General features: G+C 42.4%; 1 protein-coding gene and 1 long non-coding RNA gene across 3 annotated transcripts; both read left to right on the top strand.

The window, feature by feature from the left end:
- Nucleotides 1-1,923: 1,923 nt before the first annotated feature.
- Nucleotides 1,924-10,626, top strand: LOC115167853 (proliferation-associated protein 2G4). Of its 2 annotated transcripts, XR_003870582.1 has the most exons (14): nt 1,924-2,181; nt 3,466-3,594; nt 3,889-3,994; nt 4,161-4,230; nt 4,438-4,530; nt 4,803-4,866; nt 5,013-5,091; nt 5,296-5,374; nt 5,607-5,740; nt 5,999-6,093; nt 6,656-6,783; nt 7,123-7,176; nt 8,817-9,216; nt 9,251-10,626. XR_003870582.1 is itself a non-coding variant. In XM_029722538.1 (13 exons), the coding sequence occupies exons 1-13, from the start codon at nt 2,094-2,096 to the stop codon at nt 8,889-8,891; spliced, it is 1,194 nt and encodes a 397-aa protein (XP_029578398.1). In that variant the 5' UTR covers nt 1,924-2,093; the 3' UTR covers nt 8,892-10,626. The 2 variants fall into 2 exon arrangements, 1 of the variants encoding a protein (XP_029578398.1); XM_029722538.1 differs by having other exon boundaries at nt 8,817-10,626.
- A 365-nt stretch (nt 10,627-10,991) lies between these two features.
- On the top strand, nt 10,992-15,248 carry LOC115167854 (uncharacterized). The gene is made up of 3 exons (XR_003870583.1): nt 10,992-11,037; nt 11,150-11,176; nt 13,421-15,248. It is a non-coding gene; the product is annotated as an uncharacterized LOC115167854 (long non-coding RNA).
- The last annotated feature ends 5,330 nt before the right edge of the window (nt 15,249-20,578 follow it).

The following is a 20,578-nucleotide window of genomic DNA, read 5'->3' on the forward strand; positions in this document are numbered from 1 at the left end:
CTCATCACCCTAATGCACAAAGTGGAGACAAATTTGACCCCAATAACTACAGTGGGTTATGCGTCAACAGCAACCTTGGTAAAATTCTCTGCATTATCATTAACAGCAGACTTGCACATTTCCTCAGTGAAAACAAGGGACTGAGAAAATGGCTTTTTACCAAATTACCGTACGACAGACCACGTGTTCACCCTGCACACCCTAATTGACAAACAAGCAAACAAACAAACAAACCAAAACAAAGGCAAAGTCTTTTCATGCTTTGTTTATTTCAAAAAAGCTTTCGACTCCATTTGGCATGAGGGCAAATTGATGGAAAGTGGTGTTGGGGGAAAAATATACAACATTATAAAATCCATGTACACAAACAACAATTGTGCGGTTAAAATTGGCAAAAAACACACATTTCTTTCCACAGGGCCGGGAGGTGAGACAGGGATGCAGCTTAAGCCCCACCCTCTTCAACATATATATCAACGAATTGGCGAGGGCACTAGAACAGACTGCAGCACCCGGTCTCACCCTACTATAATCTGAAGTCAAATGTCTACTGTTTGCTGATGATCTGGTGCTTCTGTCCCGAACCAAAGAGGGCCTATAGCAGCATCTAGATCTTCTGCACAGATTCAGCCAGACCTGGGCCCTGACAGTAAATCTCAGTAAGACAAAAATAAAGGTGTTCCAAAAAAGGTCTAGTTGCCAGGACCACGAATACAAATTCCATTTAGACACCGTTGCCCTAGAGCACACAAAAAACTATACATACCTCGGCCTAAACATCAGCGCCACAGGTAACTTCCACAAAGCTGTGAACTATCTATCTGAGAGACAAGGCAAGAAGGGCCTTCTATGCCATCAAAAGGAACATCAAATTTGACATACCAATTAGGATCTGGCAAAAAAATACTTGAATCAGTTATAGAACCCATTGCCCTTTATGGTTGTGAGGTCTGGGGTCCGCTCACCAACCAAGAATTCACAAAATGGGACAAACACCAAATTGAGACTCTGCATGCGGAATTCTGCAAAAATATCCTCTGTGTACAACGTAAAACACCAAATAATGTATGCAGAGCAGAATTAGGCCGATACCCGCTAATTATCAAAATCTAGAAATGAGCCATTAAATTCTAAAGCCACCTAAAGCGATTTGCAAACCTTCCATAACAAAGCCATCACCTACAGAAAATGTACCCCACAGAGCCCCAGGACAGCAACACAATTAGACCCAACCAAATCATAATAATGTGGCACACAGTGGCAGAATACCTGGCCACTGTGACTGACCACTGTGCACTTCCTAACCTCCTGCCAAATGTACGACCATATTAGATACACATATTTCCCTCAGATTACACAGACCCACAAAGAATTCAAAAACAAATCCAATTTTGATAAACTCCCATATCTATTGGGTGAAATACCAGTGTGCCATCACAGCAGCAAGATCTGTGACCCTTTGCCACAAGAAAAGGGCAACCAGAAGAACAAACCCCATTGTAAATACAACCCATATTTATGTTGATTTATTTTCCCTTTTGTACTTTAACTACTTGCACATCATTACAACACTGTATATAAACATACTTTGACATTTGGAACTGTTGCGAGGGTAATGTTTACTGTAATTTTTTTTTACTGTAATTTTTTGTTCATTTTTTTTCTCACTTTTGTTAATTATCTGTTTCACTTGCTTTGGCAATGCAAACATACGTTTATCATGCCAATAAAGCCCTTAAAATTGAATTGAACATTGACAGCGAGAGAAAAGCAAGTCGAGATTTGCATACACTATTTTTGGATTAGTCATAGTAATGTAGATATGCAGATAATATAATACGGAAGAACGGTACCAGGCCAACATCGAATGACTACTGAATAAGGCCTACATGTAGCGATAAAAAAAATAATGTTATCCAATTCTGTGCTCAGCGTGCACGCATGGCGTGGGACGTTGTCCGCCAGTAGGAGGGGTCTCGGGCCTGGGCTACAAACCGCGGAGGAGAGAGCAGACCAGGCAGCGTGGTCCCGACTGTAGCTGAAACCCGCGAAAAAAATAAAGTTACTTTGAGTGAGAAAGAGCTACCGAAAATATGTCTGGAGACGACGATCCACAAGAGCAGACCATCGCCGATGATTTGGTCGTCACCAAGTACAAAATGGGTGCCGAGATTGCCAACCGTAAGTGAATATGAACATGTTGATTTAGTAGACGATTGAGTTTAAACGTGACCGAGTCCACTGATTGTAAGCAGAGGTGACTAGCTTGCATATTCATCTATCACAATGCAGCCATGTGCTGTGTTGCTAGCTAGCGATAAATCAATGACTCGTCAGGGCTAGCATTTTGCCCGTGTCGTAGAGAAATCGTAGCCACGAGTTAGTATATTATTGCTAGCTAATACTAAAGTTAGTCTATACATGCACTTATGTAACTACTAGTTAGCTAAAGTGGCTAAATGATGGTGGCTAACTGACATGCAGCTAGTGAGCTAACTAGCTAAGATTCAATGCACTGCCTGGGAATTTGTCACTGCTGGTAAAACTAACTGGTCGACAAACTGCCTTCTGAACAAGTTATGATCCAGTTACATCTACCTAGTTACTTATTTGCAAAGTTTAGTCAGTTAATTGCCAGAGTTATTTCAACTAGCTCATGTAGCTAAGCCAACTTGCTAGCTACGTAGCACAGCTGTTAAACGCTAAGCAAAGAGGTCGTTTTTCCCCCCAGCGCTCATCTCATGCATGCTGTCAATCATCCTGAACTGTCAGCAGCAAGTGAATCGTTTTCTCAATATACCTATTCTCTCATTGTATATGTAACAGTCTTGCGTTCCCCCCCCCCGGGGCTTGAACTAGGGACCCTCAGCACACATCTACAAGTCACCCATGAAGCTTGGTGCCTATCGCGCCACAAAAGCTGCGGCCCTTTCAGAGCAAGAGAAACGTATTCAAGGTCTCGGCGCGAGTGACGTCATCGCGCAACGCTAACTAAGCTACCAATTTCACACCGGTTACCTGTCGGCACAATTACCACCAGCACCTGTCGGTTCAGCCTCAGACCTGTAACACAGCTATAGCTAGCGGCTATGCAATAACGTTACTCACTGTGCACCCACCTATAGCTATGATATACTCCCCGTGCATCAACATTGAAGACCTTGAAGTGTGTTCCTTGGAATTGATGTAAATCCTGATGATCCCACATAATGCTCCTGGGAAGGGATCTTCATGCACTTTGCTTCAATGACAAGAATCTTATATTTTCCTCATGGAATGCTTCGTAAACAACCGGTGTAGACTACTAAGGGGATAACAGTGAAATGCTATTCGACAAGCAGATTTAAAAGTGTCAATATCCACGGCCTTGCCTTATCAAGGTCTCCATCAGTCATCTTCCCTGATCCTAATACTAAATACTTGAAGCTTACTTACTTAACCTCTGTTCTGTCCTTTCCTATCCAGAGGCCCTGAAGGCTGTGGTGGAGGCAGCCAAGGCTGGCGAGACAGTAGTCAGCCTCTGTGCGAAGGGAGATGCCTTCATCATGGCTGAAACTGGAAAGGTCTTCAGGAAGGAGAAGGACCTGAAAAAAGGTATGGGCCTCATCTCATTGGTTAATTCAATAATTTGTCATGACTGAGTGAAGTCAAGTAGCTTTTATAGAGTTTTGTAGTTTTACTTTTTGACTGAAGAAAAGTTTCATCTCAAGTCTTATCCTCGCTTACTCATCCTTTCACCTTGCCTCCTCAAAACGTCAGAAGGAAGTGAGCAGACAAGGAATCAAGGAAAACACTTGATATTCTCTTGTTGTGCAGACAGTGCATGGAAAATGACTTGCTGACACTATTCAATGTAATTAAATGTCTGTACTTTATTGGCTCCCTCAGGCATTGCTTTCCCAACCAGCGTGTCTGTCAACAACTGCGTGTGCCACTTCTCTCCGCTGAAGAGTGACCCTGAGATCGTACTGAAGGACGGCGACCTCGTCAAAATGTAGGAACGTTGTATTGAATTGTTAATGAGGGTGTACATGTGCCTTTTCTGTATTGCTGGCCCTATTCAACTGTTGGGAGACTACCCCTTCCCATGTCAATGCACGGGCCAGTCTGATGGTCTTGAGTCACTGTGTGACTGTGTTACTCTTGTGTTGCCTGTGCAGTGACCTGGGGGTGCACGTGGACGGCTTCATCTCAAACCTGGCTCACAGCTTTGTGGTGGGAGTGACCAAGGTAGTAGCACCTCAGTCGTTGTTTGCGTTGACGTTAGCGAGAGTGCAGATGTCACACAGAAATGCCAGCATATGGATATTAACAGAGACAGACGCGCAGCACATCAGACCTTTCTTTATATACGCGTAGTGCAACAGTCATGTAACGTTAGGAAGAGGATTTTGCGTCACCTTCACGTCCTGTTTTTGATTTTCTTCTCTTCGTCAGGATGCTCCGTTGACGGGGCGTAAGGCCGACGTGATCATAGCGGCACATCTGTGTGCGGAGGCCGCCCTCAGGCTGGTCAAGCCTGGAAACCAGGTGAGGTGCTGCGTTAGCGCTTTACTGAGTGGACGGTCAGGGACTAGCCTGGTCCCGGATCTGGCTGTGCTTTATCGCCAACTCCTACGGTTTGAGTTGGCTGTATAGCACAAACAGATCTGGGACCAGGCTAGTCAGGGACACAGTGACCCGGTTTGGAAAGAAAAGCTTAACAAGCAAATCAAGTTGGTATCGTTGTGACGGTACAGTATTTCCATCATTGGATTCATAGCCGTTTTTAACTTTTTAGGATGTTTATCTCTCTCGTTCAGAACTCACAGGTCACAGAGGCCTGGAACAAGATCGCCAAGTCATTCAAATGCTCAGCCATAGAGGGTGAGGGAGTCGCCGCTTGCCATTTAACCTAGTTTGCGCCCTACTGCCATATTCACACACAGTACATTCAATCCCTTACATCTTCTACTGGTAGCTTGCCAAATAGCATACCGTGTTTTTATTCCAGTGTAACACTCTCTCCTCAGGCATGCTGTCCCATCAGTTGAAGCAGCACGTTATTGACGGAGAGAAAACCATCATTCAGAACCCCACGGACCAGCAGAGGTGAATTGAAGACATGATCCGTTAGTCCCAGATCTCTGGCTTGTTTAGTATTACTTACCCGACGCATATCTCAAAGCTGTGTTTCTCGTGTCTTTGTTGTGTCTGAAGCACCCAATGAATTACTAATAGTAGTTGCTCTTCGGGGACAAATAAAGTTGAATTATTAATGGCCTTGTTGCTCTCACTCTCTCTGTCTCTCTGTAGGAAGGACCACGAGAAGGCTGAGTTCGAGGTGCATGAGGTGTACGCCGTGGATGTGCTCATCAGCACCGGAGAAGGCAAGGTGAGGGACAAGCATTCACTCAACGTTCTAGTCAAGCTGTGCTCAATTTCCCTGCTGGTTGTTCTCAAATCTATGAAAGGATCACCTTCAGGAGCAGCAAAACAGCAAGGACACACTACCTATTTTTTTTTGTGCATTGGATGACTCTACTGTCCAACTCATGTCGTCACTTTGAATGTGCTGTAAAAAAAACTATTTTCCTTGCTCTAACTTCCCATGTCTCCTACTCCAGGCGAAGGATGCAGGCCAGAGGACCACCATTTACAAGAGGGACCCAGACAAGCAGTACGGCCTGAAGATGAAGACATCCAGGAGTTTCTTCAGCGAGGTGGAGAGACGCTTCGACGCCATGCCTTTCACTCTCAGGTAACACATGAGACGCACCGCCTCCTTTTAGTCAGAACAGGTTCCATGAGAAATGTGGTGGGCAAATGAGTTTCTATTGACTAAGACGATTGACATGTCTTAAATCAATTCATTGACCACAACCTGTCGCTGTCATTTAACTCAACTGATTACATTCAATTCGATTTAGGCTATTGGGTTTCCTCCAACTGATTCCCTTTTTTGTAATCAAATGTTTTTTTTGTATTCCTTTTTGATATTCCTCTTTTTCTTTCTCAGGGCGTTTGAGGATGAGGGCAAGGCTAGGCTAGGTGTGGTGGAGTGTGCCAAACATGAACTGCTGCAGCCCTTCAACGTTCTGCACGAGAAAGAAGGCGAGTTAAAAGACATAACCAGTCAGAGGCTATGAATGAACTTTTTGTGTGAAATTTGCAATCAAGTAATCCCGTGATGGCTCGCTAAAGGTGAATTGACATGCAAAATGTCATTCTTTGTAATCCATTCGTTCAAAGCAGTGCCACTTAAACACTACAGTACAAAAATAGTTACATAGTCAAAATCAAATGTCACATGCGCCGAATACAGTGAAATGCTTACTTACGAGCCCCTAACCAACAATGCAGTTAAAAAAAAGGACGGATAAGAAATAAAATTAACAAGTATTTAAAGAGCAGCAGTAAAATAACAATAGCGAGACTATATACAGGGTTAGTTGAGGTAATATGGACATGTACGTAGAGTTATTAAAGTGACTGCATAGATGATAACAGAGAGTAGCAGCGGTGTAAAAGAGGGGGGGCAATGCATATAGTGTGTGTAGCCATTTTGATTAGGTGTTCGGGAGTCTTATGACTTGGGTGTAGAAGCCTCTTGGACCTAGACTTGGAGCTCCGGTACATATCATCCTATGTTTACTGACTCCTTTTTTCTGTCTAGGTGAGTTTGTGGCCCAGTTCAAGTTCACCGTGCTGCTGATGGCCAACGGACCCCTACGTATCACCACAGAGCTGTATGAGCAGGAGCTGTACAAGTCTGAACACGAGGTAGAGGACGCCGATCTCAAGGTAAAACAACCAACTGTGGTAGAACGGTGGTCTACTGCTCTGGGGAGCTACGCTGGGGCTTTATGAAAACAGTAGGTTTTTTAGCAGCTTTTTGCCAACGAACGGAGCACGGGCCGCTTTCTCAAGTGTTCTTGGGCATGAGCTGGTGTCGTGTTCTTGAAAATGGAACCAGTGTGTCATTTTACGCTGAGCAACATCAGCCTCTTGTTTATGCTCAGGTTTTGTAGAATGAGGCTAATTAATCTAATGTGGCATGTTGTTAGCTGACTTGGTAATTTCACTAAGATGAGATGGTTGCCTTGTTTTTTTTCTCACAAACCTACCTTCTTTTTTTTTTAGGCCTTGCTCCAAAGCTCAGCAAGCCGCAAGACACAGAAGAAAAAGAAAAAGAAGGTAGGCTACATGGTACACCGTACTGTGATGTAAACACATGTACGGCGCCTTCGGAAAGTATTCAGACCCCTTGACTTTTTACACATTTTGTTACTTTAGCCTTATTCTAAAATGTTTCCCCCCCCTCAATCTACACACAATACCTCATAATGACAAAGCAAAAAGAGGTTTAAAAAAATAAATGACATCACATTTAAATAAGTATTCAGACCCTTTACTCAGTACTTTGTTGAAGCACCTTTGTCAGTAATTACAGCCTCGAGTCTTCTTTAGTTTGACACTACAAGCTTGGCACACCTGTATTTGGGGAGTTTCTCCCATTCTTCTCTGCAGATCCTCTCAAGCTTTGTCAGGTTGGATGGGGAGCGTTGCGGCACAGATATTTTCAGGTCTCTCCAGAGATGTTCGATCGGGTTCAAGTCTGGTTTCTGGCTGAGCCATTCAAGGACATTCAGAGACTAGTCCCGAAGCTGTGTGCTTAGGGTTGTTGTCCTGTTGGAAGGTGAACCTTCGCCCCAGTCTGAGGTCCTGAGCGCTCTAGAGCAGGTTTTCATGAAGGATCTCTCTCTCTACTTTGCTCCGTTCATCTTTCCCTCGGTCCTGACTAGTCTCCCAGTCCCTGCCGCTGAAACACATCCCCACAGCATGATGCTGCCACCACCGTGCTTCACCGTAGGGATGGTGCCAGGTTACCTCCAGATGTGACACTTGGCAATCAGGCCAAAGAGTTCAATCTTGGTTTCATCAGACCAGAGAATCTTGTTTCTCATGGTCTGAAAGTTTTTAGGTGCCTTTTGGCAAACTCCAAGTGGTTTCCGTCTGGCCACTACCGTAAAGGCCTGATTGGTGGAGTGCTGCAGAGATGGTTGTCCTTCTGGAAGTTTCTCCCATCTCCACAGAGGAATTCCGGAGCTCTGTCAGTGACCAATGGGTTCTTGGTCACCTCCCTGACCTAGGCCCTTCTCCCCTGATTGCTCAGTTTGGCCAGGTGGCCAGCTCTAGGAAGAGTCTTGGTGGTTCCAAACTTCTTCCATTTAAGAATGATTGAGGCTACTGTGGTCTTGGGGACCTTCATAGCTACAGAACGTTTTTGGTACCCTTCCCCAGATTGGTGCCTCGACACAATCCTGTCTCGGAGCTCTACAGACAATTCCTTCGACCTCATGGCTTTGCTATTTGCTCTGACATGCACTGTCAACTGTGGGACCTTAGACAGGTGGGTGCCTTTCCAAATCATGTCCAATCAATTTAATTTATCACAGGTGGACTCCAATCAAGTTGTAGAAACAATTTTGAGACTCAATTTTGAGTCTCAAGGAAAAGGGTTTGAATACTTATGTAAATAAGTTATTTATGTTTTTAATAAATTTGCAAACATTTCTAAACTGTTTTTCACTTTGTCATTATGGGGTATTGTGTGTAGATTGCTGGTTTAAGCCATTTTAGAATAAGGCTGTAACAGAATGTGGAAAAAGTCAAGGGGTTTGAGTACTTTCCGAAGGCGCTGTAAATACATCCAGGTCTCCCTTGGAAAAAACCCTAATGGGACTTTATGCTTTAAATAAAAATACATGTTAATGTGAAAACTACATTTTATTGAGTCTTGCCTCAATTTCCAAGCAACTTCTTTTTGTCAAAAGGCTTCAAAGACCGTGGAAACTGAAACGGCACCAGGACACCCAGCGAAGGTCGAGGAGACCGAAGCTGCGAAATAAAACCTTCCACACCCCCCAACCCTGTCTTCGTCTCCAAGAATACTGACAGACAACTGACCAACCCAAAGAACAGACGTCAATAATCTCTCCATCCTACCCTCCTGTCTTGACATGCCTGCCTTGTGGCGCGGCCTAGCCTTCTGTGATGAAAACCTCCAAATGTAAACTATGTCGGACTGTACCGGGTGATGGTGCTGCTCACGCCTAAATTCAAATTCCTGTCACATCCCCACTCAACTTGTCATCCCTTTTTCAATACCAATGTCCTTGAGACAGCAGGGTTCTCCCCAGAGTAGTAAGCACGTTCGGTGCGATGACGCTGAAAGAGAGGGATGTTGAGTAGAACAAGGGCATTTTCCGGAGTAGATTCTGTGGGAGACACGTTTATACCATCCAGTCATTGAGCCTTGAACTGTAATTCTATAATGATGTATGAAGGCAAAGCACGACAGTGGAGGGATTTGAGATGACTGCACTGCATTGTGCCAATGATAATTGTGTAAAGGAAAACCTTGTTTGAGGTCATAAGCAAGAAGTCATGTCTCTGAAATGGATGTCGGTGTGTCCTATTAGGGAATTAAATGGGTAATAACTTAAACCCTCCATAAGCCTACTTAACGCTGTTATAAACCGTCATGACCGCAAATGTTAACTGACTACATTGTCACACAAACTTATTTACAGTGGATAAGCAAACTTCCTAGGGGCATACATAGCTATCTTACCCCCAGTAACAGTTAGTGACATAACTGTCAAGTCCGTTGCCGTGGACATGTAGTCAGTGGATTTTTAGAACAGGGAGTCGGCTAAGGGGCTTGCTCTCACTGCACATACAGACATTTGAAATTCTTATGCCCAGTAATGGAGGGTTCAGGTGTACCAGTTAAATGATTTGTTCTGTGTAGGACGCCATAATTAATTTCATACTTCACTGGTACTGCCACAGCGCTCAATGATTTCCACCTATATTAATCAGTGTTTACATCAGTTTCCATAGCTGTTTAATACTTCATACTTTCTATTGTAAAATAAATCCCAGTTTCAGAGGCTATTTTTAGAATAATGTAGACTAGAACCATCACGAAGCCGGCATCAAATAGCAGCCCCATAATATTGAGTTTGGGAGGGGCAACTGACCAAAGGACTTACGAACCAACTGCTGCACCACTAGGTCTTGTTGGGATTTTCATTCTGAATAGGTTATTCAAGGGAGAGCTCCATCCTTGTGGAAATGTTTCTTTACTAGGTTGATGACTTTCTGAGTTTGTTCTCCTGAAAGAAATGTAGCATCTCTTGCATTGTACATGTGTGTGTGGATGTAATTCTTAAGTCCTTATTTGGGAAGTAATGGGGGAAGTTCTCGTAATAAAGTTAGGCATTTAGGAAGGCCTTTGAAAATTGTCATGTCAGAATCACAACCCATCTCAGTGTCAATATTTTGCATACTTGACTGAAAAGTAAATGCCTCATTAATTCTGTGAATGAGATCCATTGATCGTCCTGCTATAATCAGATAAGCCTTTTGAAATATGGCCATTCCTTGATAAACTAACTCGACAGTTGACAGTTCTGACTGCTGACCCCTGCACTGGATGTGGAAACCATACATGCCTCGATCGGTAACGCAATAGAGGTATTGACAACTGTTAAAATAATGTACATGGTCGTTCTTTTTTGGGATTTAGAAAGAGGGAGTTTTTTCTTCATGGTTTGAAATAAACTTTAAAACAAAATATGTGGATGTGTTGTTTGTCTCAATATTGTCTTATGAACCTCCCCCATCTAAAATAATGTACAGAATAAATACTGTACATGTAATTACATGGCTAACTACACAGCATAACATATACCTCCACACTCAACAGTAAAACAGACATTTTGTAATTGTATACAAAAATAATGTCGATTGACAATTGATTGATCCAAGTCTTAGCACAGTTCAAAGCCATATATATTATTGATGAAAGATGCATCATAGAGAGAAGCAGAATACAGGGGTTAGTTATACGAAAAAAATCGTTGAAAAATCATTGGCTGCATTTCCCAGAGTTCATGAGCGTCCAACAATGATGACGTAATCTCAGTGTATAAATTACCAATCGAACAACAGTCACGGTCTTCTTGGAGACGGTGCCATCTTGTGAAGGTACACAGAACTGAATTTCAGGAGTTGTCTAACGTCAAATACGAATCCAAAATAATCCTTTCCAACTAAAAGCCATCCGACTAATCAACCTTTCTCTCGCCTTTCCTTACAGACACCCCTCCACAACATGAGGGCCAAGGTGAGTAATTTCCCCTCTAAACAATTCATTTGTAGTCAGCTTGTTGCTATGCTAGCTAAGAGTCAGCCAGCGAATACCTAACTTACTCGCTAGTTCAGTCGTCTAACTAGTTGTAGGCACAATAACAAACTGCACACAATTTGGAAACTACCTGCTAAGCCACATTTAATTATTTTCAATTTAATCATTAGCCATGGCTTTCTGAGCCAACTGAAATGGTTGATAGTATTATAGTTGTGGCCAAAAGTTGAGAATGACACAAATATGAATTTTCACAACGTCTGCTGCCTCAGTTTGTATGATGTACATTTGCATATACTCCAGAATGTTATGAGTGATCAGATGAATTGCAATTAATTGCAAAGTCCCTCTGCCATGCAAATGAACTGAATCCCCCAAAACATTTCCACTGCATTTCAGCCCTGCCACAAAAGGACCAGCTGACATGTCACTGATTCTCTCGTTAACACAGGTATGAGTGTTGACGAGGACAAGGCTGGAGATCACTCTGTCATGCTGATTGAGTTCGACTAACAGACTGGACGCTTCAAAAGGAGGGTGGTGCTTGGAATCATTGTTCTTCCTCTGTCAACAATGGTTACCTGCAAGGAAACACGTGCCGTCATCATTGCTTTGCACAAAAAGGGCTTCACAGGCAAGGATATTGCTGCCAGGAAGATTGCACCTGAGTCAACCATTTATCGGATCATCAAGAACTTCAAGGAGAGCGGTTCAATTGTTGTGAAGAAGGCTTCAGGGCGCCCAAGAAAGTCCAGCAAGCGCCAGGACCGTCTCCTGAAGTTGATTCAGCTGCAGGATCGGGGCACCACCAGTACAGCGCTTGCTCAGGAATGGCGACAGGCAGGTGTGAGTGCATCTGCACGCACAGTGAGGCGAAGACTTTTGGAGGATGGCCTGGTGTCAAGGGCAGCAAAGAAGCCACTTCTCTCCAGGAAAAACATCAGGGACAGACTGATATTCTGCAAAAGGTACAGGGATTGGACTGCTGAGGACTGGGGTAAAGTAATTTTCTCTGATGAATCCCCTTTCCAATTGTTTGGGGCATCTGGAAAAAAGCTTGTCCGGAGAAGAGGTGAGCACTACCATCAGTCCTTTGTCATGCCAACAGTGAAGCATCCCGAGACCATTCATGTGTGGGGTTGCTTCTCAGCCAAGGGAGTGGGCTCACTCACAATTCTGTCTAGGAACACAGCAATGGATAAAGAATGGTACCAACACATACTCCGAGAGCAACTTCTCCCAACCATCCAGGAACAGTTTGGTGACGACCAATGCCTTTTCCAGCATGATGGAGCACCTTGCCATAAGGCAAAAGTGATAACTAAGTGGCTCGGGGAACAAAACATCGCTATTTTGGGTCCATGGCCAGGAAACTCCCCAGACCTTAATCCCATTGAGAACTTGTGGTCAATCCTCAAGAGGCGGGTGGACAAACAAAAACCCACAAATTCTGACAAACTCCAAGCATTGATTATGCAAGAATGGGCTGCCATCAGTCAGGATGTGGCCCAGAAGTTAATTGACAGCATGCCAGGGCGGATTGCGGAGATCTTGAAAAAGGAGGGTCAATACTGCAAATATTGACTCTCTGCATCAACGTCATGTAATTGTCAAAAGCCTTTGACACTTATGAAATGCTTGTAATTATACTTCAGTATTCCGTAGTAACATTTGACAAAAATATCTAAAGACACTGACGCAGCAAACTTTGTGGAAATTAATGTGTCATTCTCAACTTTTGGCCACGACTGTACATTAGCTACTTGAGGTTAGTGTTTTGCTGCATCAACACTTGCTAGATTCCTATCTCTAGTCCCACTTAGCCAATGTGGCTAGCAACCTAACTAACGTTAGCTGTCAAACCACAGAAATGTGTATATATTCAAATTTTGTGATCAAGTTGAGGAAATTGGCGTAGTAGACAGGTTATTCATTCTAAATGCATGGCTCTGGTATCATTACTGAAGCCAAGCATTGTACAATACTTACAAATGTCAAATGGGCCCTTTCAGACAATTGGTGGGTGTGCATGACTGCAATGTCCCCACTACACTAGAGCGCATGTTAACAATACTCAGTTTCAGTTTGCATGGTCGCAGTACTGAATTGATAGCAATTTGCTGTGTATGACTATGCAACCATGCTTCTGAGTTTACGAGTACAGGTGTTTCGGCACCTATGTATTGTCGTATCGCTAACATTGTCCCCTCTGTTCTCTTTCAGTGGAGAAAGAAGCGTATGCGCAGGCTGAAGCGCAAGAGGCGAAAGATGAGGCAGAGGTCAAAATAGACTGCCCCCTTACAAAACCATGTCTGTGACTTTTCTCATGGACACAACACGGGACCAAGGATCTCCCAAGTCTGAAACAAGACACAGGCCAATGAGGCTACGAAGAGATGGTGCTACTGTTGGTCAACCACCTGCCTGGGAGATTTGATATGGGGACATTTTTTACTCTTCTACAAAACCATCCCTACTCCATTGCTTTTGTTTATATTTTCGAAGTTTTTAGTTTAAAATTAAATTGACTCTATTGATTTGAAATCTGAAACTGGGTTTAAAAATGTTGAGGCCATTATTTTTCATTATGCACAATCAAGTTCAGTTGCAAAGATTTGTAACCCTAACCTATCTGAGGGGTATCCTACAAAGCAGGTTCGAGTCAACTTTGAACTCGGGATAACCAGTCATACTGAAGTGGCTCACCTTTTAGCTTGGTCAGTTTAAGGCAATGAATTCTTAAATTAACCTGCTCCCGATCTCGCTAACTAATTCCCAGAATGATTGAACTGCGAGTGGAGGCCTAATCTGATAACCCTCTTGCAAAGACTCATCATTTGAGGAAGACTGATTAAATGTTTTATGACATGACAGAATGCATGTGAAACTTAATGCAATGCAACACTGACTTACAAATAAATATTGGGGGATGCTTGTGCATAATGGTACGTTTTGACTGCTTCAAATGGTTGGCAGCTTTGATAGGTGTGAATGTATTCAAATGTTTAGCTAATGTTAACTAGCTACTGTAGGCTAATTCACCGCTAGCTAACACTACATACTATAGCTAAGTGACATAAGCTTGCATAATTTAAGGCTGAGGCCGTTTGGATGTACTGACAAATTCTCTAAAATGAGGTGGCTTACGGTACAGAAATAAACATTCTCTGGCAGCAGCTCTGGTGGATATTCCTGCAGTCAGTTACTCAATTGCATGCTCCCTCAACTTGAGACATAAAGGATCAAATGCTCACTAACAGGGATGTAAACAAAATTTGAGAAATAAGCTTTTGTGGATATGGAGCATTTCTGTGATCTTTTATTTGAGCTCAATAAACATGGGGCCAGCACATTACATGTGTTCTCCAGTTCTAGTCCCTAGAGAGGAAAATGATGAAGACATAGATAATAGTCAGGGCTGTCTAATTGTAATAAAATAAAGCCTGTTTCTTTTGATGTCTGTCCTGAGATATGGAGAGCTGTGAAAGCTGTCTGCAGATGAGGTCACGGTGAATGTCCCAAGTGACTGCTGGCACATCCTTGTATGTGTACTTATGTTAGCAAATGTTGTATACAACAATGCAGTTAAACGTCACACAAATTATAGGTTACAAAGGTATTACAACTGTAGCAGGCCAAGGTATGCTGGGTGTGCAGGGTTCTGTTCCAGCCCAGCACTAACACACCTGATTCAATTTATCAAACCTAATGAGGTGATAATAATGTGTATTATTGCTGGGCTGGAATAGGAGTCTGCTCACCCAGTAGATCAGGGAGTGGAGCAAGTTTGCCCACCTTTGGTATGGATATTCTTGTTCACCCTAAATGATGCTTTAGTAATAACAGCTGACTTACTAAGATGTCTAATATTTACAAATAAGTTTGATTATTGGTACATTTAGAAATCATATGTTGATTCCTTCAATGTTGATTCATTGAAGTGTTTAAACTTTTTATTTGTTAACTTCAAAAACATTATTCAAGATGAACCAGTGTCAAGATTCATTTTTATCACAGATCACAATTCTGCAACATAAAGGTGTGAAGGAGATCTGTCTCTAATTTGTCTGTGTTTCTGTGTCGCTTTCTCAAATGAACATGACCTTTTTTTCTAGTTGTGAGCTCGTCAATCTGTTTTGATTATCTCTCTTGTCTCAGGATATCAGCCGAAGTGAACCCATTTTGCAGCTTATCATAATGGCATGCATCACCAATTCAGCCATAGGCCTACAGTATGATGGCATTATTGGCCTAATGGGCATGTGCAATCAATGTGCCCCTTGTTGTACGTCAGCAGCAGAGAATAGCTAAACTCACACATCATTTGCATATTGTTGAGCTAGCTATATGTTCTCCAATTATACCAGTAGATAATGTATATGAGGGTAACCATAAGCCATATTTTCTACATTATTTTTCTAACTAGAAATTGTTTACTGCAAATCCAACTCTTGTATTCTAGGTACAGTACTGTACATGAAAATAAGGTGCTGACAATTTTTCGGTTACTTAAACATTTACATACCTCGTTTATTTGCTGAGAATTCTTTTAGAATGCAGAGGCTAAATCAGAAGGTCAAAATCACAATTTTCTTTACCCAAAGTACCCTTTTACAGTGGGGGAAAAAAGTATTTGATCCCCTGCTGATTTTGTATGTTTGCCCACTGATAAAGAAAGGATCAGTCTATAATTTGAATGGTAGGTTTATTTGAACAGTGAGAGACAGAATAACAACAAAAATATCCAGAAAAACGCATGTCAGAAATGTTATAAATTGATTTGCATTTTAATGAGGGAAATAAGTATTTGACCCCCTCTCAATCAGAAAGATTTCTGGCTCCCAGGTCTCTTTTATACAGGTAACGAGCTGATAAAGGGAGTGCTCCTAACCGCAGCTTGTTACCTGTAAAAAAGACACATGTCCACAGAAGCAATCAATCAATCAGATTCCAAACTCTCCACCATGGCCAAGACCAAAGAGCTCTCCAAGGATGTCAGGGACAAGATTGTAGACCTACACAAGGCTGGAATGGGCTACAAGACCATCGCCAAGCAGCTTGGTGAGAAGGTGACAACATTTGGTGCGATTATTCGCAAATGGAAGAAACACAAAAGAACTGTCAATATCCCTCGGCCTGGGGCTCCATGCAAGATCTCACCTCATGGGGTTGCAATGATCATGAGAACGGTGAGGAATCAGCCCAGAACTACACGGGAGGATCTTGTCAATGATCTCAAGGCACCTGGGACCCTTAAAGATTATTGTAAATAACATCTACCAAAATTAAACCACAAATTAAATTCCACTTATTTAAGTTTATCTAAGTCTTAAGGAACTATATTGAGCCATTACATCACTTCCTGTTTCACTAGGGTATAAAAATGAGATAACACACATGCAATATCCCGCTGTCATCCAACACCATGAAGAAAAGAAAAGGCAGTTCAAAAGAGACAGATGGTCGTAGACCTTCATAAATCTGGTAATGGCTACAAGAAGATCCACAAACGATTGAATATACCACTGAGCACTGTCAGGGCAATTATTAAAACATTCTAAAGATATGGAACAGTTGAAAACCTCACGGGTAGAGGACGCAAATGCATTTTGCCCCCCAGGATAGGGAGGAGGATGGTGAGAGAAGCAACAAAATCCCCAAGAATCACTGTGAAAGAATTGCAGGCCTTGGTGGCGTCTTGGGGTCACCAGGTTTCAAAAAGCACCATCAGACTCCACCTCCACAACCACAGGCTCTTTGGAAGGGTTTCCAGAACAAAGCCCTTTCTGACCCCAAGACACAGACGCAAGCGCATGGAGTTTGCCAAATGTCATTTAAATTATGATTGGAAGAAGGTGCTCTGGTCCGATGAGACCAAAATTGAACGTTTTGGTCAGATACAGGATCAGCATGTTTGACGTCGAAACAGAGATGCATACAAGGAGAGGAACCTCATACCCACGGTGAAATATGGAGGGGGGTCAGTGATGTTTTGGGGCTGTTTTAATTCCAGAGGTCCAGGGGCACTGGTTAAGATTGATGGCATAATGAATTCCACCAAGTATCAGGCAATTTTGGCTGACAATCTGGTTGCCTCTGCCAGAAGGCTGGGACTTGGCCGTAGGTGGACTTTCCAACAAGACAATGACCCGAAACATGCCTCAAGAGCCACACAGAAATGGCTCTGTGACAACAAAATCAATGTTCTGCCCTGGCCATCTCAGTCGCCGGACCTCAATCCAATCGAAAACCTGTGGGCTGAGTGGAAGAGGGCAGTTGATAAGTGCAAACCCAAGAATGTGAAGGATCTTGAAAGGATCTGCATAGAGGAATGGTCCAAAATCCCTCAAAATGTGTTCCTTAACCTTGTCAAACATTACAGGAAAAGACTCCATCCTGTTATCCCTGCCAGAGGTGGTGGCACTAAGTACTAAATGAGGAGTGCCAATAATTATGAAACCTTGATTTTGGTTAAATGTATTTTGTATTAAATAATTGTATGATTTTGGTTGGTTCCATTGAAACATTAATAAAGTATAGTATTTCTCACATGTTGGTATTTTGAGTTTATCTCTATAATTATGTTGTTTATATTTTTTTAAGTATTGTTTGTGCATTGCCAGTCATGGGTGCCAGTAATTTTGGAGCCCACTGTATGTATTTTACATGTAGGCCTATGTATTTTACATGTAGACCTATGTATTTTACATGTAGACCTATGTATTTTACATGCAGGCCTATGTATTTTACATGCAGGCCTATGTATTTTACATGTAGACCTATGTATTTTACATGTAGACCTATGTATTTTACATGCAGGCCTATGTATTTTACATGCAGGCCTATGTATTTTACATGTAGACCTATGTATTTTACATGCAGGCCTATGTATTTTACATGCAGGCCTATGTATTTTACATGTAGACCTATGTATTTTACATGTAGAACTATGTATTTTACATGTAGACCTATGTATTTTACATGTAGGCCTATGTATTTTACATGTAGGCCTATGTATTTTATAGGAAGTGAGCTATAATCATCAATCTCATGACACAGGTATACTGAAAGAGCCATAAACTATAATATATGAGAATCATAATGTGCATTCGGAAAGTATTCAGACCCCTTGACTTTTTCCACATTTTGTTACGTTACAGCCTTATTCTAAAATTTATTAAATACCATTTTTTCCTCATCAATCTACACACAATACCCCATAATGACAAAGCAAAAACAGGTGTTTAGAAATGTATATATTATTTTTAAATGAAATACCTTATTTACATAAGTATAAACACTCTTTGCTGTGAGACTCATAGCACAGGTGCACCCTGTTTGCAGTGATCATCCTTGAGTTGTTTCTACAACTTGATTGGAGCCTTCCTGTGGTAAATTAAATTGATTGGACATGATTTGGAAAGGCAAGCATCGGTCTATCTAAAGTCCCACAGTTGACAGTACATGTCAGAGCAAAAATCAAGCCATGAGGTTGAAGGAATTGTCTGTACAGCTCAGAAACAGGATTGTGACCAGGAACTGATCTGGGGAAGGGTACCAAAACATTTCTGCAGCATTGACGGTACCCAAGAACACAGTGGCCTCCATCATTCTTAAATGGAAGAAGTTTGAAACCACCTAGGCTCTTCCTAGAGCTGGCCGCCCAGCCAAACTGAGCAATCGGGGGAGAATGGCCTTGGTCAGGGAGGTGATCAAGAACCTGATGGTAAAACTGACAGAGCTACAGAGTTCCTCTGTGGAGATGGGAGAATCTTCCAGAAGGACAACCATCTCCGCAGCACTCCATCAGGCCTTTATGGTAGAGTGGCCAGACGGAAGCCACTCCTCAGTAAAGTTCGCCAAAAGGCACCTAAAGGACTCTAAAGGCACCTAAAGGACTCTCAGACCAGGAGAAACAAGATTCTTTGGTCTGATGAAACCAAGATTGAACTCTTGAATGCCAAGCGTCATGTCTGGAGGAAACCAGGCACCATCCATACGGTAAAGCATGGTGGTGGCAGCATCATGCTGTGGGGATGTTTTTCAGCAGCAAGGACTGGGAGACTAGTCAGGATCGAGGGAAAGCTGAACGGAGCACAGAGAGATCCTTGATGAAAACCTGCTCCAGAGCGCTCCGACCTCCATACAGGTGTGCCAAGCTTGTAGCATCCTAGAGAGTAAAGAGTCTGAATACTTATGTAAATGTGATATTTCAGTTTTTTTATATATATACATTTGCTAACATTTTTAAACCCTGTTTTTGCTTTGTCATTATGTGGTATTGTGTGTAGATTGATGAGGGGGGGAAATGTAATACAGTTTAGAATAAGGATGTAACATAACAAAAGGGTCTGAACACAAGCAAGCGTGCACATTTCGAATTCACCCACCATCAACACCAATAATCTCTGCAATCCTTCCAAATGCCATTGACCATTTGATTTCGTCTCTGTATTCTAGCAAAACCACATCATATAGAATTGGAATACCAGACCCTGCGCCGATTGGCTTTCCTCCATCTTTTTTTGGTTGCTCTTGACTGCAACTAATGACAGACGGCTCTATGTTTCATGAACAGAAGATTTTCAAGCAAACATCCGCTCCTCACCGGATTGGTTAACGGAAGCGGTGGCCGCGTGTAATTTGCATAAAGTACTGTAGAGCAAAGCTGAACTTTTTCTATCGCTCCGTCTATCGCTCCGAGTGCGCGCCGCTCACATCTCCGCAAGCGGTATATTGCAGCGTGGCGCTTAGGCCGCCAAGAGTGGCTCGCTTGTGGGCGTGCTGGCAGCATGACGATTTCAGAAGTGATGGAAACTCGAGTATGTAAGTGAGTGAGATAGAATGTGAAGCCAACTGAAGCTGGTTAGCGTTAGAAAACCCTGAGTAGATCTAGCTTGTTTAGTAGGATTTAGTACGAGTCTCTTCAACGAACTAACACGCACTCAGCTCTCCAGAATGTGCGCCAATTCTTGCACATACATTTTTTTCATTGTGAATTGTTTGCCGTAGATTTTTTTTAAAATCAATTCTCCATTACATATACAACTAGTAGGCCGAGTAAATGTAACTTTAATCCACATCATTTGGTTAGATCAATTTCTGCTAATGCATGTATAACAGTCATTTACCATTCTCAGAGTGGAAACTTTGTTTGCAGAGTTCACAACCTACCGCACTTGTGAGAAATAAGTTGTGGTTTATTTAATTACAATAATTTAGGAGCTTTGTCAATTTTTTTTCTTGTCTTTTGTTTGGAGTGCTCCATGTGAGAAATGAGCATGTGTGTGGTTTCTCTGTCCTGATAATGTTGAGGGAGCACATGAGCCTGAGCACAAACCAACATACTAAGTTGATACAATGTTGTTCTTCACTAGCAAT

Source organism: Salmo trutta, chromosome 30, assembly GCF_901001165.1.
Source record: "Salmo trutta chromosome 30, fSalTru1.1, whole genome shotgun sequence".
NCBI lineage: Eukaryota > Metazoa > Chordata > Actinopteri > Salmoniformes > Salmonidae > Salmo > Salmo trutta.

What these genes read in the sequence shown, in the direction of transcription:
- LOC115167853 (XM_029722538.1), top strand. Translation starts at nt 2,094, where the DNA reads ATGTCTGGAGACGACGATCCACAAGAGCAGACCATCGCCGATGATTTG. An exon ending in TTGTGGTGGGAGTGACCAAG is followed by an intron (nt 4,231 to 4,437) that starts GTAGTAGCACCT and finishes TCTCTTCGTCAG; the next exon opens with GATGCTCCGTTGACGGGGCG. An exon ending in TCAGCACCGGAGAAGGCAAG is followed by an intron (nt 5,375 to 5,606) that starts GTGAGGGACAAG and finishes CTCCTACTCCAG; the next exon opens with GCGAAGGATGCAGGCCAGAG.